Source organism: Hemiscyllium ocellatum, chromosome 26 (genome assembly GCF_020745735.1).
Source record: "Hemiscyllium ocellatum isolate sHemOce1 chromosome 26, sHemOce1.pat.X.cur, whole genome shotgun sequence".
Lineage (NCBI taxonomy): Eukaryota > Metazoa > Chordata > Chondrichthyes > Orectolobiformes > Hemiscylliidae > Hemiscyllium > Hemiscyllium ocellatum.
In genome coordinates, this window is record NC_083426.1 from 47,363,772 (window position 1) to 47,389,004 (window position 25,233).

General features: G+C 45.7%; 1 protein-coding gene across 1 annotated transcript in view; it reads left to right on the plus strand.

Annotated features, from left to right (window-relative positions):
• LOC132828453 (DENN domain-containing protein 2C-like) overlaps window positions 1–25,233 on the plus strand; it is a 126,445-nt gene that overhangs the window by 65,559 nt on the left and 35,653 nt on the right. The window contains exons 3-9 of the mRNA XM_060845590.1: window positions 2,282–3,361; window positions 8,552–8,700; window positions 11,755–11,864; window positions 19,064–19,255; window positions 20,769–20,865; window positions 22,899–22,943; window positions 24,823–25,010. Coding sequence (XP_060701573.1) covers window positions 2,282–3,361; window positions 8,552–8,700; window positions 11,755–11,864; window positions 19,064–19,255; window positions 20,769–20,865; window positions 22,899–22,943; window positions 24,823–25,010 — 1,861 coding nt within the window. The remainder of the gene's footprint in view (window positions 1–2,281; window positions 3,362–8,551; window positions 8,701–11,754; window positions 11,865–19,063; window positions 19,256–20,768; window positions 20,866–22,898; window positions 22,944–24,822; window positions 25,011–25,233) is intronic.

Below are 25,233 nucleotides of genomic sequence, written 5' to 3' on the forward strand. Positions count from 1 at the left end.
TGTGGGGCAGCAGTGCTAACCACTGAGCCACTGTGCTGCCCGAGTGTGTGTGCCATTTCTTCTGTCCGTCTCTCACACACTCTCGCTCTCTCTCTCGCTCGCTCTCTCTCTCGCTCGCTCTCTCTCTCTCTCTCTCTCGCTCTCTCTCTCTCTCTCGCGCTCTCTCTCTCTCTCGCTCTCTCTCACTCTCTCGCACTCACTCACTCTCTCTCTCGCACTCACTCACTCTCTCGCACTCACTCACTCTCTCTCTCGCACTCACTCACTCTTTCTCTCGCACACTCTCTCTCTCCCCTCCTCTCCCCACTTGTCATTCAGTGTGACACCATTCAGGACAAAGCATCCAAGACGTATATCCACTGCCTCCACCATCAATGCTCAATAGCAACAGTGTGTACTATCTATAAGATGCACTGCAGAAATTTATCAAAGATCCTTTATATACCACCTTCCAAACAACCCACAAACACTTCTTTTTAGAAGGACAATGGCAGCAGATACATGGGAACACCACCACCTGCTAGATCCCCTCACCATCCTGACATGGAAATATTTTGCTGTTCCTTCACTACCGCTGGTTCAATGTCCCTAGGGGCATTGTGTGACTACCTACAGCAGGTGGACTGCAGCAGTTCCAGAGGGCAGCTCAGCACCACCATCTCAAGGGGCAGCTGTGCCAGGCAGCGATGCCCACAAAAGAGAGAAAAAGCTAAAGAAACCTGTGTTTATGGGGTCTCCCCTGGCTCTGCCCATCTCTTGTAGATTTGTTTGGCACTCAGCAAAATGCAGCACCTCATCTATCCGTCTGGTAATACACTGAAGGGCTTTTACCTGAAATGTCGATTTTCCTGCTCCTCGGATGCTGCCTGACCTGCTGTGTTTTTCCAGCACCACTCTAATCTACACTCTGATTTCCAGCATCTGCAGCATCCTCACTTTTGCCTTTACTACCCATTGCTGAGGTCACATGACAGTGGCAAACCAGCCAATTCTCTCTCTTTCTCTCTCTCTCTCTCTTCTCTCTCTCTCTCTCTGTCACTCACACACACTCTCACACACACACACATTACCTCCCTTCCCCCCCACACCCCACCAATCTGTTTACCTGTCTAACACTGTCTTTCCATACTCTCTCTTCCCCACCCCTCTCTCACCTACCGCTATCTTACTGTCTTTCTCTTTCACTCATTCTCCCCCTCTCACTCACCCTCTGTCTGGCTATCTCTCTCCTCCTCTCTATCTCTAAGCTCTATCTGTTTGTCTTTCTCTCCCTCTCTCCCTCTATCTCTCTCTGTCCACATACTCATACCCCCACCCCTCATGTTGTGGAGGAAGGTGTCCCTGCTGAGTCTGCTCAGAGCCTGGAATTGTAGGAAACATTCCCAGCTCTTCAGGCTTCACTCGCTGGAGGAGTAGGGGCACAGAGGGTCATTGCTTCCCTAGGAATCACATCACTGTGAGGCAACATTCCCAGAAAAGGATGAAGGAAAACTGAAGGACAGGGAGGAAAGCTGCTTGACAATTGGAGCCATCTGCAGCACGAGGAGGTGCTAATGTCTCACGGGGGCGGGGTTTGTAGCAAGTCCCCAGGACTGCTAATGGGGTACCCCAATTTGTGGACTTTGGCCATGAGAACCAGATTTTCCAATGCTGTTCTCTCTTGACACCCAGAGCTCAGTGTGATGCTGCATGAATGCAGGCTTGGTGAAGGGGGGTGTGTGTGTGTGTGTGTGTGTGTGTGTGTGTGTGTGTGTGTGTGTGTGGTAGAGCTGGTAGAGCTCACTAGTCTCACTCTCTCTTCTCTTTGCATGTCTCCTCCTCTGGCTTACTGTCCATCTTTCTTTGCCCCTCTTAAAGGCACTTTCTGAGTTGTGGAAGTGCTGAATAGTGATTTAAATGTCTGAAGTGCTTTAATCATAGAAAGCGTTCTTTCAGCCACCCACCTTCCCACGTCCTTCAAAAACTTGCCATTTGATGAGCTGCCATAGGAATTTTATTTCTAAATCCCATTTTTTTTGTGATTGCTTTGATATTTTCCCTTGATGCTGCATGATTGTGGAATGTTATGCATTGTGCAGAAGCACCATGCTGTCGTTTGGAATGATAGACTTGGATCCTGCTGACTGTCATGTGAATAACTATGGCTTGGCACCAACCCTACCACTCTGCTGCCAAGTAGTAGTCCCTTTTGACACACACTTGCCAACTTTCTCCTCTCGCTGTCACGCCTACGGAGTGACTAATCAGATCTTAGTGCAGTCATATGTTTTTCTTTTGGCAGGGTCAGGAGAATTGTGAAGGAAATTGAAGACGCCCTTAGTCAGATCCCTCAGAGTTCTGCAAGCAAAGGTCTCTGTGTGTACAAGTGGCCTCCAACCAGGAACTTGGGCGAGGTCCAATCAGCTGGGGCCTCGAGGGGAGGCCTACCACCGGCTGCAGCAGTGGAGCACTCTTTCCGAGTCTCTCCAAGTAAAACGGGCCTGAATGATACAAGGCTGCTTGGATACAAGGCTCCAGGGAGGGGGGTGTCTGCACCTCAAAATGGGTCCGGCGTAAAGAAACCGCTACAGAAAATGCACTCGGTGGGTACTGTACCCAACCTCGGAGATCGAATCAGCTCCCGACACCACAGCGTCAACATTAAACAAAAGATCTCGCAATGGGAGGGGAAATCAAATGTCAGCAAGGATAAAAGCCCACCCCCAGAGTGCGGGTGCCTGTTCGATGCAAAGGCTGAAGGCCCAGTAGGTGGCAACAAGCGCGGCCTAGTCAAGGCTAAAAGCCTAGGCCTGGATTTCAGGGAAGGACAAAGTACAAATGACCAAAAGGTCAAACATGCAGATGAGAAAAACTGGGGCGAGCCAAACTCAAGGGGAACTGGTTCTGTGATACCTCAGGTGAAAAAGATGGAGAATTTGGTGCAGAATACTTCAGATACTGGCAAGTTACTACCTCCGGGGAATTTTTATACATCCAAGAATTTCTGGAAGAAGAAGATGGAAGATGTTCTACAAGATAAGAATGCATTAAGTGCTGCTGAGCTGAAAAGAAAACGCGAAAGCACCAGCTCAACAGAAAAGGAATTAGATTTGCAGATCTTTGAGAGCAGAGAGAGAACCATTCGGAGCCCAGACAATGTGTATACGGATGAGGAAACTGATGGATCACGTCAAATCAATCCGGTCCCTAAACCCCGCAGAACCTTTAAATATGCTGTAGATAAAAATTCCCGGGGCTCGTCCCCTCCAGCGAAACCAATGGCAACGAAAGGAAATGCTTGCTCCCCACCCCCTCTGCCATCTCACCCACCTCCTCCGGCTAAGATCATGGGCATGAAACCACAACCAATAAAGAGCAAAAGGTAAGCCTTCCACCCATTCGTTTTAGCGTCTGCTCCTTTGCACGATTCATTTGATCTTATTTATTTGTTCACGTGGTCTGAAATGTAAATGGGAAGACCAGCATTTATATATTTAAGTTCCCCTTGAGAATTTGGTGATGGACTCGCTGTTAGTACAAATCAGAATGGCATGTAAAAGTCAGCCAGCATTTTAAACTGAGAAGTTGCTATCTGTATCACAATTTTGAATTGATTTAATATCTACTGTTTAGCAATAGTAGGTACAGTATTTATAATGGAACACCAGCTTATAGCTGATGTGTTGTTTGATGTGATGTGTGTTACTGGCATGGGCATTGTACACACTTTAATTGTTCATTGCTATTGGTTTTAGTTAGTGTGTGTTTAATTTGTCTCATAATTATCGTTATCTTTAGGCAGTCCCTTGGCATTAGAAGGTAGCATCCTTCCTTGCACTCTCCAGTGTGATGGGTTGGGAGATGGCTGCAAGTGTGGTGTCCAGTCTGCAGTCTCTGCCGTGTGTGGTTAGTGGGGCTGGAAGAGTTGGGTAGGTGAGGTGATTGGAGGTTTGTGTATTCCCTCCAATATCTCTCCCTAAGTTGTTTCAGACTTAAACTGGATGTTACTGAATTCCAAATTTTTAAATTCCTTTGTGGGACATGGGCTGGGCCCAGCATTTCTTACCCATCCCTAGACGCCCTTGAGAAGGTGGTGGTAAGCTGCCTTCCTGAACCACTGCAATCCACCTGCTGTGGGTTGATCCACAAGGCCCTTAGAGAGGGAATTCAAGGATTTTGACCCAGCAAAAGTGAAGGAACGGCGATATATTTCCATGTCAGGATGGTGAGTGGCTTGGAGGAGAACTGGCAGGTGGTGGTGTTCCCATGTTTCTGCTATCCTTGTTCTTCTGGATGGGGTTTGGAAGGTGCTGCCTAACATGAATTTCTGCAGTGCATCTTGTAGATAGTACACATTGCCACTACTGAGTGTTTGCTGGTGGAGGGAGTGGATGTTTGTAGATGTGGTGCCAATCAAGCAGGCTGCTTTGTCCTGGATGGTGTCAAGCTTCTCGAGTGTTGTTGGAGCTGCGCCCAATCCAGGCAAGTGGGGAATATTCCATCACACTCCTGACTGGTGCCTTGGAGATGATGCTTCATTTACCTCCATGTCTCAGTTACAGTGAGTGCATGTTTGCCATCATCTTCCCTCTCAGTGTCACAATTTTAATAGCTACCCAGTTTAAGCTGAATGCCTTACGTTGACTTGATAATGCAGTCTGGTAAATACCTAGAAATCCCACACCAGGAAGAGGATAGTCCAGGAAGATTTCTCTGAAGAATGTGTGATAACTCAAAAATTATGTCTCACACCCCAGTTTGTGAATGAAATGAGAGGTTATTGAGCCTACTACTGCCCTGTGTCTGAATCTGCCTGATTTGAGGTGTTCCACCCCAGGTTTCGGGATTGCTGATGGATTGTCTGTTGTGAGGATACAGTTTTCTGAATTCTTGTCTTCAAAAGCCAGTTTGCTTCTTGGCTCATTTCTACACCCCATTCCAGTTTAAGTTGTTTCTAGCTGCTGTGCACTTGCCTTCCTTGGTCTTCACTCCTCGCTCCTTGCTCTCATTCCTCACTCCGAGTCCTCGTTGAGTCCTCGCTCTGTTAGTGAAAGGTCTTCTCTGCCTGATCTCCCCTGGGAGCTGAGTGATTTAGCATGGCTGTGAAACATCTTCTCCATTACACAGTGCCCCAGCCATGGTCTAACAAGGCCTTGCACAGTGCAGAACTCGCCCAGTGTTGTACACAGGTCTGAGAGGTTGGATATGAACTCGCAGCCTTCCCCCTTAGAGATGGGAGTGTTCCCAACAGTTCAGCTTCTAGTTGATATTGAGTCGGTGTGCTGCGGTTGGAGGGGGAAGAGTTGGAGTGATATATAGAGGAGTCAGTGGGTGGGTGGAGGGTGGTAAGTCTAATTAGGGTCCCTGTCCAGTCAGTATCGTTAGCCTCACTGCATGGATCTCTGGGTGAGGACAGGAGCAGGCTCCCTGACTCAGCACTCGCTAATATGCTGTCACTGAGACACAAGCCCTGCCTTCGGGCAGACTCTGCCAAGCTCAAAATGAGCAGCATCCTGCATTGTGAGTCAGCAAGACAGAAAACAAGACTCACAGCAAATTGAAACAAGGGTGCTATTCTTTTCGCTGAGCGCTGTAGGCAGTCAGTGTGGGTAATGTTCGTTCTGCGTTCCTGACCTGGTGCAGCAAACTTAGCTGAATCAGCACTTGCCGCAACTTCTTCTGAAGTTTATCTTTTTTACGAGTTGGTCCCTGACGGGTCACGCCGAATACTTCTTGTGGGTGATTCTCACGCTCCACTCGCCATTCCAGGGGATTGATTATCTCCTCAGTGGGAGTATTTGTTAGACTGTCCGAGAGAAGGGAAACATTGAGTCAAATTGTGTGTTTTTGCCCAACTCTGATCTTTTCAGCAAGCTGTTGCCATCTCTGGTGAAGCATAAGGAAGTGAATAATTGTGGAAAACATGTAACAATGATCTCAGTAAAATAAAATGAAGGGATTTGCACAGACTGTTGGAGAATCCATTCTGTAAAAAAACAACTTAATGGAATTCTTCTACCGATGGGAGAGAATTTCTTCCTGTTTAGTCACAGTGTTAAATAGCATGGAAATAGACTCTTCAGTCCAACCTGTCCATGCCACCCATAATCCCAAACTCAACTAGTCTCACCTGCCCGCTCCTGGCCCAGGTCCCTCCAAACATTTTTTATTCATGTATTTACCAACTGTCTTTTAAATGTTGTAACTGTACCCACATCGAGGAGAAAGTGAGGTCTGCAGATGCTGGAGATCAGAGCTGAAAATGTGTTGCTGGTTAAAGCGCAGCAGGTCAGGCAGCATCCAAGGAACAGGAAATTCGACGTTTCCTGTTGAAGGGCTTATGCCCGAAACGTTGAATTTCCTGTTCCTTGCATGCTGCCTGACCTGCTGCGCTTTAACCAGCAACACATTTTCAGCACTTACCCACATCCACAACTTTCTCTGGAAGGTCATTGCGCACACAAACCACTGTGTGTAAAAAAAAAAATGCCCCTCATGTCTGTCTTAAATTTTCCTCTTCTCATCTTAAAAATAATCCTGAATGAGATTCTGGGAATGGTCAAGCCATTCCTGGGAATGAGATTTTTTTTTTCCCCCCGGTGGAACCATGCCCAATTATTGGGAAGTTGCATGAGTTTATCTTTTTGCCCCACGATTGCTGGTGGAGGTTTTGAGGAGTGGGATTGATTTGCTGCAGAGTTGCAGGCAGGGAGCTGGGCGAAAAGCAGGAGATTTCCTACTGGCCAGTGCACTGGATCACCATCGTCCTTGGGCAGCACAGTGGCTCAGTGGTTAGCACTGCTGCCTCACAACACCAGAGACCCGGGTTCAATTCCCACCTCGGGCAACTGCCTGTGTGGAGTTATCACATTCTCCCTATGTCTGTGTGGGTTTCCTCCAAGTGCTCTGATTTCCTCCCACAGTCTAAAGATGTGCAGGTTAGGTGAATTGGCCATGCTAAATTGCCCATAGCGATAGGTGCATTAGTCAGGGGTAAATGTAGGGGAGTGGGTCTGGGTGGGTTGATCTTCGGAGGGTCGGTGTGGACTTGTTGGGCCAAAGGACCTGTTTCCACACTGTAGGGAATCTAAGCTAATCTAATCCTTCAGGTCCAGTTATGTTGGCTTCAAATGATCAGAAGCAGAGAGAGATAAATGATTCATATCTCCTCACACTTCAGATCTTATTCATATACAAGCAGCAAACCATGAAAGTACACAGTGAAATTAATTAGCTTCTGGTTATACCCACTTGTCAACCTGTTGAGGACCTTGAGTCTTGCTTGATGGTCAACTTTGAATAGTATGTACCAAGTCCCATTGTCATTTTCAGTGTTGGTCCACTTTAATAGTGCAACCAGTTTGTGCACTTAGCAATGGGATTCTGCTTTGCCATTGTTTCTCATCAGCTCTGACTTAGCGTCATGTTACCTGTTGCTTCCATTTTGGAAAGACCTCTCCCATTCTCTGAGACGCTCCCGTGTGCAATTTCTCTCCCTAATCTGCTTGTATCCTACCTTTCATTGTCCTACTCCTGAACCCTTACTTGTGAGTCTAAAGGAGGAGGGAGCAATGAGTGTGAGAGAGGGGAAAGTGACGGACTGGATAGAGAGAAAATTGGAGAGTGATAGAGGAATGTGACAAGTTGGGGGATGGTCGATGGAACAAGTTACCTTCTTTATCTTTGAAAGTTTTATTTCATTTTTGAATATAGGAACCTAATAAAGTCCAGTACTTTAATTACAGGATATTGTGTTTTGATTTTTTTTCTGATGGGCATAGTTTTGCAGGACCAAGCGACAGTTTTTACGTTCTTTGTAGTGGGAATACCTGATTCATTTCGAGGTGCCTCATTTAAAGTTTCACTTTTTTAAGAACGCAGCAACAACATTAAGCAACAAATTACTGTGTCAGAAATAAAAACAGAGAATGCTGGAGAAACTCAGTAAGTCTGTCACTGCCTGTGGAGAGAGACGGTGTCAAGGTTTCAAGTCCAGTATAACATTTCTTTGAAACTACTAACCCTAGATGTGCCTTCGACTGCCTCAAAGTGGAAGGGTCAGGTTAAGTGTGAAGGTTAGCTTTTCACTGCATAGTGGGGTAAGGCGTTGTAAATCCCCACTCTCCCACAGTATAATGTGGCTCACTCTGAGCAATCCTCTTCATTTTTCAGTGACACACTGCTTTGCCTCTTTTCTCTCCCTATCCCATGTCTATCATCACCCTTTCAGGGTCTCCCTCTGCTGTTGCTCACTTATTCGTGTCTGTGTGTCTCAAAGTTTGAGTTATGGAATGTGAAAAAGTACACAATGGAAAAAGATTTGAGATCCAGTGCTCAGGATCTAAGATCAGTGTGGGGTCAGCATGAAGGCCAGTGATGTCACTGTCTGAATGTGACTCCAGATTGAGGTTACTTCCCCTAAGGAAGGTTCTGGGGCTTTTAGCTGCCCTGGACTGCTGTCTGACTGGTACAACTTGCACACTCTGATCTGTAATGCCCCGAAACTCTGAGCTTCCTCCTGCTTTGAGTTGTAAAGCTGACTCAATACTTTGCTGTCACCCTCTCTTCACAGGAAATCCTTTGAGTTTGAGGATGCACAGGGCCTTCAGATTCTCCTGACACCAGCAATGAGTGGAAGCAATGCTATCGAAGATGACAACAAGGTGAAAGTGACACTTGCCCATACAGTGTCTGAAGAGAATCTGTATGAGGATATTATAAGTAAGCAGTGTCATTCCCCTCCTAAGTCATTCTCTGTTATATTTGAGCTGTTGAATTCTCTTCCCTCCACTTCTAGACGCAATTCTCCAAATTGCCAGCACATCATCTGAGAGCATTGCTGTACTTCAGTATCAAGTGGCAGTACATCTGTAACCTATTTACGCTACATTAGTGACTGCCAAAGCAAGAAGAGCAGGAAATGGGAGATTAAAGGAATTTTTACAGAGGTCATTAAAGCAGTGATAGGTTGTCGATAGATAATTAGTTTTGGGAAAGAGGGAACCCAGGTGTTGAGTGGGGGATGTAGGTGTTGGTTCAGGGGCACTGTGCTGGAGCGGAGTTGTGTAAGAGAAGACTGTCTGGGAGAGGGGCACCAAATCAGGGTTGGTGTTGGGGAAGGGGAGATTCCAGTAGGATCTGGGTATCTTTAATCTTTCGTTCTCTCACGTATACAGATCCCAGTTGCGCTGCTGTTGGGGGAGGCTCATTGAGTTCTGACACTTTCTCCAGGCAGGGGCTATAAATTCGAGAGTCGTCATCAAGAATCAAGGCTGCTTGTTGGCTGGCTCAGCTGCAGTTCGCTTCCTCTTCCAGAGCACAACCGTACGGTTTCTCCCCGTCACATACTGTCCTTTGTTCCTGTCCTTAATAGACTCTTCACCTCTGACTCGCCTCCTGCTCTGTTTCCACCCACAGGCCTCAACCACATGCTGACACTAGATTACATCATCAGTGACTCTTTGCTTTTTCCAAACCCATAGCAATAAAACTGTCTTGGAGAGGACCCACCTGCCAATTCTGCACCTCCTTAACCCACTGTTCTAATTTTTTCACAATCTTTTCTCTCCGAGGTTCTCAAACTTGTTTTCAGTCAGCCCCATCTTTGCCTCTCCAAGTGTACAAAGTTAAAAATCACACAATACCAGATGACCTTACACTGGTGAAAGAGCAGCGCTCTGAAAACTAGTGCTTCCAGTTAAACCTGTTGGACTATAACCTGGTGTTGTATGATTTTCTAAGTTTGTACACCCCAGTCCAACATCGGCATATCCAAACCATTAAAGTTGGTGGTCTCCCTGCCAATGGTATTGAAGTGGTTCCAGCAGGCATTCCTCTCTGTCTAGATTTCCTTGATTTTGTGCTGGTGACAAGCACATCTCCCCTGCCACCCCCCCCCCCCCCCCCCCCCCCCCCCAAACAACCTTCCTCCTGGTGCCTCTGCTCAGTTCTGCGCCAACAGGCCGAACAACCACCTCGGGCGCTGTGAGACTCTGTGAAGGGGAATTGCTGTGAATGTCACTGCCATGCCAGCACTTGGGCCTAGGTTCACCTGCTGAAGGCTCACCAAGTGAGCTGCTAGCTGGATGGCTGCTTTATAAGAGAAGGGGGAGCTAAGAGAGTGAGTGCACACAGTACACAGTGAGCAAGGCTAAGCTGCCAGTGATGGGGGACCGAGGGCAATGATCACCTTGATATTCAGTACTCCTGTTTGCTGTTGGAAGCAATCCTGTGACACCCTGGAAGGAGGCCGTGACATTTAATGCCCACTGTTTGAAGTTGCCTGGAATGTCTGTCAAAATTCCAAAATGGACAGAGTGAGGATCAGAAAGTGGATCATCTCCTGGTTGGTTTGCTGTCTGCTCAATTGGTTTTGGGTGAAATTGAATCCTCTGCTTTCTTTAATGTCCCATTAGGTTTGATTCCCTCGTCTGGTGCGAGTAACGTCCACTCCTGAGGGGCTATGTAGTTCAATCCTGCTAACCCCATGTTTCACAGGGCAATGTGATGCATGGAGCCCACTTGGCAAAAGAGAGGCTGGTTCACACCCAGCTGAGTCCGAGCTGGAGCCTGGATGGGCAAGTGTACCCACCTGGCCTTGTACATGTGCACACTCAAAACCAGCCTTTATAAACCAGCTTTGTCTAAAAGCTGGAAGAATTTTTTTTACCATGTGCCCAGCAACATTTAAAAAAATAAGTTTATTCAATTAAAATTAAGTTACCTGGGCAATTTAGTTAGATGCTGTATGGTGTGAAACTACCATACAAGCAATGAAACAGTCTCGTTCCTCACTGCTATCCCACTTCACTTGGATTGCCATGAATTGTCCAAAATAACCAACCTGATATTCGGCAAAATCTAAAACCTGGCGTAATCTTGATGCCCAGGCTGTGGGTTTTGTGAGTGCACCCAGAGTGATGAGTGCAGTACCCAGCTGTTGGCAGTGTGGGCAAATCAGTTGAAGTTTGATTTGCCACTCTAATGTGGCCCATCGTAATTGTAGGTATATTGGGTGCAATTTCTGAATGACACAATATTAACAGCACAGAAAGAGGCTATTCAGCGCAATAGGTCTGTGCTAGTCTAACACTCATGGAAGCCCTCTGTCACCACGTCAATACTGCCTCCTGTCCCATCAACCCGTCTATGACTTTGATTGGAGGTTGATTTTCTGGAGCTAGCGCTGCTCACTCTCCAGGGAGCCCTGGTGTGCAGACTGATAGACCAGCTTCAGGGATGCTTTGTAGAACCTCTGACAAATGGCAAGGAAGAAACCAATATCCTAGTGAGCTCAATCGAGGAACAGGAAGACTTCATTCCTTCCCTCTGCCCTAACCCTTGGAATGAGTCCATCCCAGGAAGCGCTCTGACCTCTCACCCAAAACAGGTACATGTCAGGATGGAGTGTGCTTGCTAGAACTAGCTCCATCCAATCAGAACATTCTCTGCTAGTTGCCATCAGCCAGGTTGGCCAATGACAGAGTCCAGCTTTGGGATCAGCTCTCTGTATGTTGTAATCCTGTTCAGCTCTTGCTCCGTCACAGAAGGTGATGAGTCAGTTAACCATTACTTCATTGTTCAGTTCTGGTCTCGATATTAACAGTGCCTGAGTTATTAATGTGTCCCTGTCACAAATCATTCTGCACCGTCCCACTCCGTGTCGCTCGCTAGCTGGGCCCTGCTTGCTCTCACCTGCAGTGACTATGAGCACTGGCATCTTCCCGTAGGCAGCACTTATCTGATCAGCTTCTACCTCCTCTATCTTGGCTTTAGGTCTTTCCAAGGAGAATCCATATGAAGACATCAAGTTCACCCCGTCACTTCTGTTGAGAGGGAAGAGAGTCTGGGGATCACCAACCACACGCCCCAGGAGACCTCCCAAGGTAAGAATTCCAGGCCAAACTGGCATTGACATTGCGAATATGAAGCATCCCTCATGTGAGCGCACCCACCAAACAAGATCATGGTCCTTTTAAGAGCTGATCCTTTGTCAGAATTGGAAAGCAAGCATTTATAAAGCGCCTTCCATGACCTCAGCATGTATGAAGTGCCTGACAGTCAATGGAGAACTTATTGAAGTGCAGTCACTGTTATAATGTTGAAGAGTGTGGTGCTGGAAAAGCACAGCCGGTCAGGCAGCATCCGAGGAGCAGGAGAACAATGTTTCAGGCATTGTGGCTGAAACGTCAATTCTCCTGCTCCTCGGATGCTGCCTGACTGGCTGTGCTTTTCCAGCACCAGACTCTTTGACTCTGATCTGCAGTCCTCACTTTCTCCCACTGTAATAATGTCACCAATTTATGCACAGCAAGATCCCACAAGCAGCAGTGTGATCATTAGTTAAATTGATATTTAGTCAGAGTGCTAGGTGGATAAATGTTGGTCAGAGCATGAGAGAAAATCCCCTGCTCTTCCCTAGAATACAGTACTGGGAATGTTGACTTCTGTCTGAGAGGTACATCTCAGCAGAATTTCACTCATTGGAAAGACACCAGCTCTCCCCTATGATAGTGTACTGGGAGAGCTGGCCTGCAATATTCACCCAGGTGTCTTGAAATTACAGGTACGGGGCGTCCTGCACTAGGTTTAAAAAGAAGGCACTGGTAACCAAATCAGTGCCAGTTAGCCCTACCAACAGTGTGCGGTCTGGAACATCATTAACCATGTGACTCAGTCCTTACAGCTGCAACTGAGGCTACTCTGGGTCTACACTGACAGAGGGGAAGGATAGCAGGAATATAGGAAGGAGAGAGAGTGACTTACAAGATTTTGGCCACTTGTGACAAATTTCTTTGCAGTCAATTTAAAGCTTCCTCATGGACTAGTCTTGTTCCCATCTTTGTAGTATCCATTTAATCCGCAACATTAACAGCCATACATTTGGTGCCTCCATACTGATCGTTGACATATAGAGTCTTGAGATGTACAGCAGGGAAACAAGCCCTTCGGTCCAACTCATCCATGCTGACCAGATCTCCTAAATTAATCCACTCCCATTTTCCAGCACTAGGCCCATATCCCTTTAAACCCTTCCTATTCATGTACCCATCCAGATGCCTTTTAAATATTGTAATTGTACCAGCCTCCACCACTTCCTCTGGCAGTTCATTCCACTCTGCGTGAAAAAGTTGCCCCCTAGGTCCCTTTTAAATCTTTCCCCTCACCTTAAACCTCTGCCCTCTAATTCTGGACTCTACTACTTTGGGGAAAAGACCTTAACTATTCACCCTATCCACACCCCTCATGATTTTATTAATTTCTGTAAAGTCACCCTTCAGCCTCCAGGGAAAACAGCCCAAGCCTATTCAATCTCCCGCTATAGCTGTAACCCTCCAACCTTGGCAACATCCTTGTAAATCTTTTCTGAACCCTTTCAAGTTTCACAACATCTTTCCTGTAGCTGGGAGATCAGAATTGCGTACAATATTTCCAAAAGTGGCCTAACCAATGTACAGCTGCAACATGACCTCCCAACTCCTATACTGTACTCAGTGCACTGACCAATAAAGGAAAGCATACCAAACACCACCTTCACTATCCTATCTACCTGCGACTCCACTTTCAAGGAGCTATGAACCTGCACTCCAAGGTCTCTGTTCAGCAACACTCCCTCGGACCTTACCATTAAGCGTATAAGCCCTGTCCTGATTTGCCTTTTCAAAATGTAACACCTCGCACTTATCTAAATTAAACTCCATCTGCCACCTCTCAGCCCATCACCCATGCGATCAAGATCCTGTTGTAATCCGAGGTATTTGTTGTACACCAGCAATTTTGGTGTTATCTGCAAATTTACTAACTGTACCTTCTCTGTTCACATCCAATTCATGTTTATAAACAATGAAAAGCAGTGGATCCAGCACTGATCATTGTGGCACACGACTGGTCACAGGCCCCCAGTCTGAAAAGCAACCCTCCACCACCACCCTGTCTTCTACCTTCAAGCCAAATGGCTAGTTCTCCCTGTGTTCCATACCATCTAACCTTGTTAACCAGTTAACCTTGTTAACAAGGAACCTTGTCGAATGCCTTACTGATGTCCATAAAGATCATGTCCACCGCTCTGCCCTCATCAATCATCTTACTTCAAAAAAAAATTCAATCAAATATACGGTGCCTCCATACTGATTTGGAGGTGCCAGTGTTGTACTGAGGTGGGCAAAGTTAAAATTCTCACATCACCAGATTATAGTCCAACAGGTTTATTTGAAAACACTATCTTTTGGAGCACTATTCTTTATCAGGTGGTTGTGGAGTATAAGATTGTAAGACACAGAAAGCTCACTAACCTTTTGGTCCTGTCTCTGGCTGCCCTGTCTCTTGGAGTTGTTAGCCATTACAGTTGGAGCTACCTGTTCAGATGGCACTTTCCCAGAATTTCTGGAGTTTTCCTTAATTGAAACTCTTGTGTCCATTCTTTCCTGATGAAGGGCTTTTGCCCGAAATGTCAATTTTCCTGCTCCTTGGATGCTGCCTGACCGGCTGTGCTTTTCCAGCACCACTCTAATCTAGACGCTTGTGTTAAGTCCATCATGATTTGGAAACATTGGCCCTGAGTTTGGATTATTTTCTCCATTCCCCCCAGATTCAACTCAGGCATTTGAGCTGGTGAGAGATGATTATTTCAACAGAATCAATGTGCAGAGTTACAGCGAATAGACTCATAACGCTCATTTAGAGAGTGATGTAGACATAATGGGTCAAATAGTCTCATTCTGTACCCGGGCAATTCTGAGATTCTTCACAGCTCGTGACAAACAAAGTGTCAGAATTGTCCAAATCACAGAAACAAACAGCGGAAGTTTTTGAACATCACTTAAATGCCACAGTGATACGCCCACTAAAGCTATAGCACATTATGGTGATTGGACACAGAAAGATCCCATTGGACAAAGGAGTCCGAATCTTTTATGGCTGTATAGATTGTGGTGAGTAGCAATACAGAGTAACTAAGCCAAGCCCCGTGTTTGCCATTTGTTAATGAGTGACTTGTTTCTTCACAATCATGAGCTATTTCAACTACTAGAAAGAGCAGTCACATTTATGGGGAAACAATTGTTCCATCTGTACTTCATACACATCCAGGCAAAGGATGCAGATGTTCCCTATTGATATACACAAGGAATTGAGAACTGAGAAGCACAGAGAACAAATGAATGGGGAGAAGAAAGCTGAAGATTGGCCAAAGAAGCCCAGAATGGGTGATCATGAACCTCCTCTTGGTCCACAGCCAAGATCCCATAACCATACTTGCCCAACGGCAAGATGGCAAATTAACACACTCTGTACTTTGGGTGGCTCAGTGGTTAGCACTGCTGCCTCACAGTGCCTGGGACCTGGGTTTGATTACTCCCTCAGGTGACTGTGTGGAGTTTGAACATTCTCCCGACTGTGTGGGTTTCCTCCCATAGTCCAAAGATGTGCAGCTTGGGTGTGTTGGCCATGCTAAGTTGCCCACAATGTCCAGGGATGTGCAGCTAGGAGGATTAACCTTGGGAAATGCAGGGCTATAGGGATAAGGTTGGGGGTGGGTCTGGACGGGATGCTCTTTAGACAGTCGGTGTGGACTCAATGGGCTGAATGGCCTGCTTCCACACTCTAGGGATTCTATGATTATATGAAGTCCACTACTCTAGTTGACTTTGGCTATCTGCATGGAATAACAAAGGCAGGTTATCTCCCCCACTCCCCGAAGCACAACATCACCAGTGGAAATCTATGCAAATTTATGAAGAGAAATTATGGGAAAGGTCAACATCTGTAAAATGTTCCAAGATCTTTCCCGGAACGGAATGGATTCGGGAGGAGGATAGGTTGTTATCATGTTGACACACTCGGACAGGCGCACCCTCACGGACTGTGTGAGCTTCCTCTGTCAAAGCATGCTCCAAACATCAAGTTAAATATCTTCCACCCGGAACGAGGAACCTGTGCCAAATCTTAACAGCTGCTGGATACAGTCGCTGCAGTGAAACTTTTACAACCTTTCAATCCATTTCTTCAGAGGTTTATTGCACAGATCATTAAAATGTGGTCATCAGGTTCTCAGAAAGGCAATTGGAATGTGAACCTTTTCAGCTACAGTGAAAGAATGTAATGTGAGCAAGGTTCACTCCAGCAACGTAATATCCACCACAGCTGGAGTACTGCCGACTGTTAAGGATACCACGTGTTTCCACTTTGGTTATGGGAGGAATGCAGTACTGTTTCCAGAACTGAAAGGATAGTAATTACAGAATTATCACAATGAAGGAGACCATTCAGTCTATCATGTCTGCACTGGCTTTCCAAATGAGCAACTCACTTAGTGTCATTCTTCTGCCTTCTCCCTGTAACTATGCATGATGTTCCTTTTCAATTAATTCCCCTTTGAATGAATGGATTGAACCCCTGCCTGTATCACCCCCTCAGGCAGTGATTCCCATGCATAGAGATTACTGAATTATCTCAGCAGCCAAATGCACCCATTCTTGTCAGCCATAGGTGACTTACCAAGCAAAACCTATCAAATAGCTTCTGTGGTCCTGATAGACTGGGAGCTATACATGATTAAAGTATTTGAACATCGTACTTTTCTCAACTGGTTTGGAAATCTTCAATGAACTCTGCCCAGCCTGGCAGAGTCAACAAGAGAAGATTGCACAGTCTGTTATGGGTGTCTGTCTCTCTCTCTCTCTCTCTTTCTGTCTGTCTGTCTCTCTCTCTGTCTGTCTCTTTTTCTTTCTTTCTGTCTTTCTCTGTCTGTTTCTCACACACACACACACACACACACACACACACACACACACACACACACACACACACACACACACCTAAAAATATCTAGTCTGAAGAGCGGATGGTGCAATGTGTCAAATCATTTTAAATTCATTCCCGGGGTGAGGGTATCGCTGGCCAGGCCATTGATAATCCCAGACAGCTGTTAAGAGTCCACCACATTGCCGTGGGTCTGGAGTCACACGAAGGCCAGACCAGGTAAGGATGGCAGTTCCTTTTCTTAAATGGCATTAGTGACCCAAGTGGGTTTTTCCAACATTGGCAATAGATTCATGGACATCATGATTCCAGATTTTTATTGAATTCGAATCCCACCATCTGCTGTGGTGGAGTTTAAATTCCGGTCCCCAGAACATTATCTGGATCTCTGGATTGACAGTCCAGTGATCACACCACTAGGCCACGGCTGCCAGAAACACCCCTGCACCACCACCTCCCATCCCTCTTGCTGCATTGGGTTCAGTTGCAATTGTGATGAATAACAAATTTGTTCTGGTATCCCTTACCAGCTCTGTCTACAATGATCCCACATGTTGGTGCTAAGGGATACTTTAATACAGTTTACAGAGGATGCTGGATTCTGGACCTAGAAATCCTCGAAAGTGTCAAGGCTGCCTTTTTGATAATGTAATTTGTGAAGGGTGTCACAAACAGACCTGTCCGGTGGTGTCTCGGAGTTGTGGCCTGCTGGTGTACAATGGCAGTAGGAGCTAGCTCGGGCAAACAGCCCCTGTCCCAGGTGATGGTAACTTCCCTGATTAGTCTGGCCCTTACTGCTGGCTGGGCAACGTTCAATCCTTGAAGTCCCAGCTGTTCTGACAAGATGCAAGAATGACAGGACAGGAATAACAAATCCCTGGGTGCTCTCTGTCAGTGCTGGCACCAAAACAAAATACCTGATCTTAACCTCCTTTGATCTCTGATGTCTTGGAAACACCAATGAGTGACTTCATTATTACTCAGTGTCTGCCTTGTCTAGGAAGGAGACCAGAATTGCACAAAATATTCCAAAAGTCACCTAACCAATGCCCTGTACAGCCGCAACATGACCTCCCAACTCAGATACTCAACACTCTGACCAATAACGGAAAGCATACCATTATCCTATCTACCTGCGACTCTACTTTCAAAGAGCTATGAACCTGCACTCCAAGGTCTCTTTGTTCAGCAACACTCCCTAGGACCTTACCATGAAGTGTATTATGAATAAGACTGGTCTCAACATGCTTCAAACACCCTCACCAACGGAAATAGCAAACATGTGAAACCACTTGGAAGCCTGCACTGGCCCATGAAGGTAAATCTGTGTAGAACCAGGATTCATGGAAGAAGTGGTGCCCCCCCCCCCTGTTCCAGGTTAACATTCAGGCTTTTCCTGAGAGAGTGAGTCAGTATGTAGCACTTGCTCCATCACAACTCCTCCCAAGGCAAAACCAATCTACTGGCCTGCACAGATCTCATCAAACCTGTGATGAGGATTCAGATTAGTAATCAGCAGCTATTGGATGGCTCTGTGCTATTAGCTGGCTACTAACTCCTAGAATTTTACCAGAAGCGGTAGAGTCGACACTCTGGAGTTGACCTAGTATCTAAGACGGAGGGAAGAGAATCTGTGTTGGAGGAAGTGGTGAGGGGCTCAGAAGAGGCAGGCAATTAATACAGCGTAGCCAGCATGGCTTTGTGCGTGGGAAATAATGTTTCACAAATTTGAGTTTTTTGAAGTAACAAAGAGGATTGATGAGGGCAGAGCAGTGAACGTGATCTATATGGACTTCAGTAAGGCGTTCGACAAAGTCCCCCATGGGAGACTGATTAGCAAGGTTAGATCTCACGGAATACAAGGAAGAACAAACCATTTGGATACAAAGCTGGTTCAAAGGTAGAAGACAGAGGGTGGTGGTGGAGGAGGGTTGTTTTTCAGACTAGACACCTGTGACTAGTGGCGTGCCACAAGGATCAGTGCTAGGGCCACTACTTTTCATCATTTATATAAATAATTTGGATGTGAGCATAGGAGGTACAGTTAGTAAGTTTGCAGGTGACACCAAAATTGCAGGTGTAGTGGACAGTGAAGAAGGTTACCTCAGATTACAATGGGATCTTGACCAGATGGGCTGAGGCGTGGCAGATGGAGTTTAATTTAGATAAATGTGAGGTGTTGCATTTTGGAAAAGCAAATCAGGACATAATTGAGGAATATTTCTGCAAAAATCTGAGCAAAATGTTTTCCGTCCACTTGAGTGGGGTGTCCTCTCAGACCTCCTGACACAGACTAACATGGGAATGTTCATTCCACCCCCTCTAGCTTCCACCCAAACCTGCCAGCCTCCTGGGCCAAGCTCAGGAGAGTAAAAGCTGGAAGCCTGCAGAGCTGAGGAAGATCAGCAAGGAGAACACATCGCCGCTGCTTCGGTATAACCTCCAGCCACCTGCTGGAACCCACGAGGATCCCATCAGTGGCGATGCCTTTGTGAAAAAGAGAAAAAGGATCCCAGCGGTGAGTTAAAGGTGACATATCCACCTATCCAAATTTACCAAAGACAGCACTATGCACAGTGTTGCTCAAAGCATGCTCTTTCAAAGAAATATTGATAGAGGAAATGAATAGATAAAACAGTAAATTCTAGAAGCTATGCTGAAACATTACACAACAATAATTTGTACAGCGTCTTTAATGTAATTAAATGTCCCAAGGCGTATTAGAAAATTAGATAAGATACTGAGCCACACATGATGACATTAAGTCAAGTGATCAAAAACTGGATCTGTAGTGATTGTAGCAAGGACCAGCTGGAGCTCATAGAATATGAGTTCCCTGATTGGGGCTGTTAATCTGGTCCAATCAGGGAGCCCTGATATAAACAGGAGTGTCAGATATTCTGTCAGAGGCTGTGCCAGAGTCAAGGACTACCCATATGTAAATAAAGGGTGACTTGGTGATGGGTTACTGGCCTCTGTGGTGTTATTTCATGGTCAAACAGATTTTAAGTAATAATTTTAAAGTGAGTTAGGGAGGGAATTCCAAAACTTAGGACATGGGCAATTTAGATTAGCTTAGATTCACTACAGTGTGGAAGCAGGCCCTTCTGCCCAACAAATTCATACCAACCCAGACCATTCCCCTACATTTACCACTGACTAATGCACTTAACAATTTAGCATGGCAAATTCACCTGATCTGCACAGCTTTGGATTGTGGGAAGAAACCAGAGGACCTGTGAGAAACCTACACAGACACTAGGAGAATGTGCAAACTCCACACAGTCACCTGAGCAGGAATCGAACCCAGGTCCCTGGCACTATGAGGCAGCAGTGCTAACCACTGAGCCACCCTGCCGCCCAATTTAAGACTAAACAGTGGAGCAATTACACTCAAACATTTGCAAAACTAAAGAACTGCTAGCTCAACCCAAGACCCAGGTGTAACTGGCTATTAAATTGAGAGACGTTACACTTGACAACAACAGGATATCATCACTAAAAGCCAAAATAAAACTCTGCCTCAATATTTCTGCAAAACCTGTTTGTTTTGTCTGTCCTATCCATTCTATGTGTGAATGAATGAGTGTTGCGACTTACAGGAGAAATAGCTTAATTTTGCTTTTTAGTGATTAGCAGCTTGCTTTTCTTACATATTAGAGGAAAGGCTTGTTACAATGTTTTGTTTTGTTTATTAATGAAACCTGGTGTGAGTTCTGTTTTATCGTTGATAATGGTCACAGTCAGGCATTTACTTAGACGACTCATGGAGTAATGGGACGTGATTTCCAGCATGATGGTATGATGTCATTCTGACAATGATGTCAGAAGTTCACCTCCAAACCAACCAAGTTTGTGAAGTGATTGGCTTAATCTCCAGAGTGTTGCCAGGGAGAGGGGGTGGAGCTGGTAGCTAGGGACTGCAAAACGTTGATTTTGAAATGTAGCCATACTCAAAACTTTAGTTTTGCTAAAAGTTTGGAAAAGTGTTGTGAGGCTGTGGTCATTGATGGCCTGCTGTTCTATTTCAGTTGGTTCTGAAGATACAGGCAGTGTACGATATGAAGAGAGGAAAGAAAAAAGTGAAAGCTCTGAGCTCTTCAGGATCCGACTCCACGCCCGTGAAAGGTACGGAGCAATACTCATCAGTTTATTCTGAACGGTATTTATTAGTGCAAGCTATTTAAGTAATCAAAGCTAGGCTTTAAGGCATAAGGGTATTAAGCTGCCATTTATTAAGTCCAATTGTTAAATTCCTCAAGTAATTGCATTTTAATATTTGAATGATTCAACAGTTTCAGACATCCAAAATGTTAGTATGGTTAAATGGCTCTGTTTGTTGTTTATTCAGTAGGATCAGTGTTCCACGCAATGGAACTGTGTTGAGTCACTGGTTATTCAGCAGATTAAGGGTTAATGTGGAACTATGAAGAGTCACTAATTTATTCTGAGTAAGGATTACTCGCTGTAGTACTGCACTGAATCACTGTTTATTCAGTAAGACACAGTTCATTATGAGGCATAAAGAATGGAAAGAATTATCTGAAATTACAATAGATCTGATACTTCTGCTGTTAAGAAATGGTTGGAAGTAATATCTCATAATTAGATCAAATCCGAGGATTCACAGCAAACAATATTGTATTTTGAAGTTCAATGTTTTTTTTATTCATGTATAGACTGAACCTTAACACTGAACGATTAGTGCAGAGGACAATGATTAAAAGGGTGTGGGATGGCTCGCATTGTAAGGACACTGTCAAAGGTAGAACTGTGCCCCACTGACCCAGTCTGTAATGCATTAAGCAGCTTGTCTTTGGCCTGTTGGTAATCGTCTGTCATTGTTCACCCAATGGCCCCTTAAACTGACTGTGAGAAACAGGATTGCTGGCAACACTCTTCCCCAGTGTTGGTGTCACAACAGACAACAAATCCTTCCCTTGAAACACCCACTCCATCCATCCCATTACAGTGGTGAACACCGCTGCCTCACAGCGCCAGGGACCTAGGATCAATTCTACCCTCGAGTGACTGTCTTTGTGGAGTTTGCACATTCTCCCCACGTCTGCGTGGGTTTCCTCCAGATGCTCCGGTTTCCTCTCATGGTCCAAAGATGTGCAGGTTATGTGGATAGGATCATGCTAAATTGCCCATAGTGTCCAGAGATGTGCAGGCTAGGTGGATTAGCCATTGGGAAATGCAGGGTTACAGGGATGGGGGTGGGGGTGGGGGGGATGGGTCTGCGTGGGATGCTCTTTGGAGGGTTGGTGTGGGCTCATTGGGCTGAATGGCCTGCTTCTACACTGTAAGAATTGTTTGATTCTATGATCACACCCATACATGTAGGTGGAGGTCCTACAGCATTCCTCACTGGATAGACAAATGTTTTTATCTCAAATACAGTTTTTGGGCGAGGGACTGTATTTTCACTGTTCACTTTGATTTGGTGTCTGTTGATTAAGAGACTGAGCTTTGTAGTTCAGAAAGGTTTTCTCCTTATTCATTCTTCAGATGTGGGTGGTGTTAGCTGGGCCAACCTCTATTGAGGAGAAAGTGAGGTCTGCAGATGCTGGAGATCAGAGCTGAAAATGTGTTGCTGGAAAAGCGCAGCAGGTCAGGCAGCATCCAAGGAGCAGGAAATTCGACGTTTCGGGCATAAGCCCTTCATCAGGATGAATCCTCTTGCAAGGATGCCTTCCTTGAAGAAGCTCTCTTCCTCCCTCCAACCTCTATTGCCCTGAACTAATTGCCCTTGAGAGTTTGGCAGGGAGCTGCCTTCCTGAACCACTGTAGTCCGTATGAGACGGGTACCTCCATGATTAGGAAGGAAGGGAGTTCTAGGATTTTGACTCAAAGGACCAGGAATATATTCCCAAGTCAGGCAGATGAATGGTTTGGAGAGAAACTTGCAGATGGGGGTGTTAGAAATACAATCTGAGTTGCCTAGAAATTGAGAACAGCAAAAAATTGCAGGCGCTAGAAATCTGAAATAAGAACTGGAAATATTCAGCATGTCAAGCAGCATCTGTGGAGGGAGAGACAAACCGTTTCAGACACAGTCCCTTAAATACAGTTGGTCGCCCTGGGGAGAGCTCTGATTCAGTTCCATAAGCTGACGACAACATGGCTTGCAAATTCATCTGCAATCCTGTATCTTTCAGATGACAACAGTGAGACAGAGAGCGATACAGAGGAACAAAAGAAAGGTAAGGGATTGCCTGAGTGATGGCGAGTGTGACAACATGCTACCAAAATACACAATGCGTTATGTCCTATAGTGACAGTCCACTGCCAGGGTTGATCGAAGGATGAAATGAAGACCGATATCTGTAAAAAAAAAAGCAATATTACAAAATAGTGAGTTGGCAGTCTAGCCTTTATAGTGAGTCTATATTGTATATGCAGCACAGAAATAGGCCATTTGCTGCAATCAGTTTGTGAAACACTTATGCTTTTTATGGGCCAGCCTTGTGCCTTTCCTCTTGCAAGTCCATTCCCTTCTCCTGCATGTGCCTGCCTTGCCTCCCACTGAGTTTATCTGTACTCTTCATATTAACCACTTCCTGTCTGCTGCAGGAGTTGCTTGCTTGCTCCAGTTGCCAGACTCTTGGCAGTCCGATGTTGCAGTCTAAACTTTCCATTCCATCCCATCCTCCTGGATTTCTTCCTGTGCCTGGACAGTTCCTCAATATTCCTCTTGATGATTTTCCATGAAGAACACTGGGTTCAGGGTAGCTCAATTGCAAGTCCCTGGAGGGGTCAATCATCTGTAGTCCAACCTGTAAATTGGTTTTGGCTCCTGCCAGGCCACGCTAATATAACCAATTCACCAAAATTTAATACCAGATGTTCACTAAAGTAATACAAGTGCCTAAGTTCAGTGTGCTGATACTGTACAAGTACCATGCTGGTGGTGTGGTGTGTAACTGTGAAAATCTTAGCCTCATTGTGCTCACCTACCAAATGGCACTGGGACGTTACTGTGTGGGCCCCTGCCTGAGATACTCAAGGGAGACTGTCACACTGGGCTCTCTCTATTCCCTGTCACTGGGACAGTGTCACACTGGGCTCTCTGGATTCCCTCTCACTGGGACAGTGTCACACTGGGCTCTCTGGATTCCCTGTCACTAGGACAGTGTCACACTGGGCTCTCTGTATTCCCTCTCACTAGGACAGTGTCACACTGGGCTCTCTGGATTCCCTGTCACTGGGACAGTGTCACACTGGGCTCTCTGGATTCCCTGTCACTGGGACAGTGTCACACTGGGCCTTCTGTGACCCTCTCACTGGGACAATGTCACACTGGTCTCTCCGGATTCCCTCTCACTGGGACAGTGTCACACTGGGCTCTCCGGATTCCCTCTCTCAGGGTAAGGGTGCTGCTGGCTGAGGCAGCGTTTATTGTCCATCCCTAGTTGCCCTTGATGGTGGTGTGCACCATTTTGAACAGCTTGCAGTCTTTGTGGTGTAGACACCTCCACAATGTCCTTAGGAGGGAATTCCAGGATTTTGACCCAGCGACACTGAAGAAACGACGATGTATTTCCAAGACAGGATGTTGTGTGGTTTGGATGTAGTGCTGTTCCCTTGTATCTGCTGTCCTTGCCCTTCTAGATGGAAGTGGTTAAGGGTTTGAAAGGTGCTGCTGAGGAAGCCTTGGTGATTAGTGATCCAACTCTCCTCCATTTTAAAACCAGAGGCAGTTGGGATTTGAGAAACCTGGAGATAACTGAAAGTACTAGGTGGGAAGAAGGGGGAAAGATTTATGTTTTGCAAGTATTGGAAGCATAAGGGTTAGCTTTGCTGAGAGTATTTCTGGCAGAAAGATCCATAAGGTAAATATTGGAATAACTGATTTGGTGTGTTATAGATCAGCCTTTGCATTAATGAATGAGAACCTTTATATATTATCTAATGATATTTGATGGACCATTTGAGTCTTTCTATGGTGATCCAACTGTTGCTGACTCCTGGTTGAGAATGACAGTGTGTCAGACCATGGAACCTGCCTTTTACCCTATTGTACTATCTGAGGTAATTCTGACTGAGTTATTAAATAATTTTTGCTGTCCTTGCTGTTTACAGCTCACAATCAGCGTTTGGTATATGTGCATTCAACATTGAAAAGAAACACTCGCTATCAAACCCTTGAGCGGGATTTATTCGAATTACAGGAGCAGAAGCTTTTTGAATACTTTGTGGTGGTCTCACTTCGCAAGAAAGCTTCGATAAACATATACGAACCTCAGGTCACGCAGCAGTTTCCCAGTAAGGTGAGATTGGCAACACTGTGCATATAAATGTGTGAGCAAACTTGGCACGTAACTTACAAGGCTCTCTGTTAGGAACATCAATGAGTGTGAAACCCTGGCTGTTAAACAACAGGAAATTTAAGAAGGTTCATCTGGTCTTTGACTGAGGTCATGTGCTGAGCTCTCTGTATTCCCTCTCACTGGGACAGTGTCACACTGGCCTCTCTGTACTTCCTCTCACTGG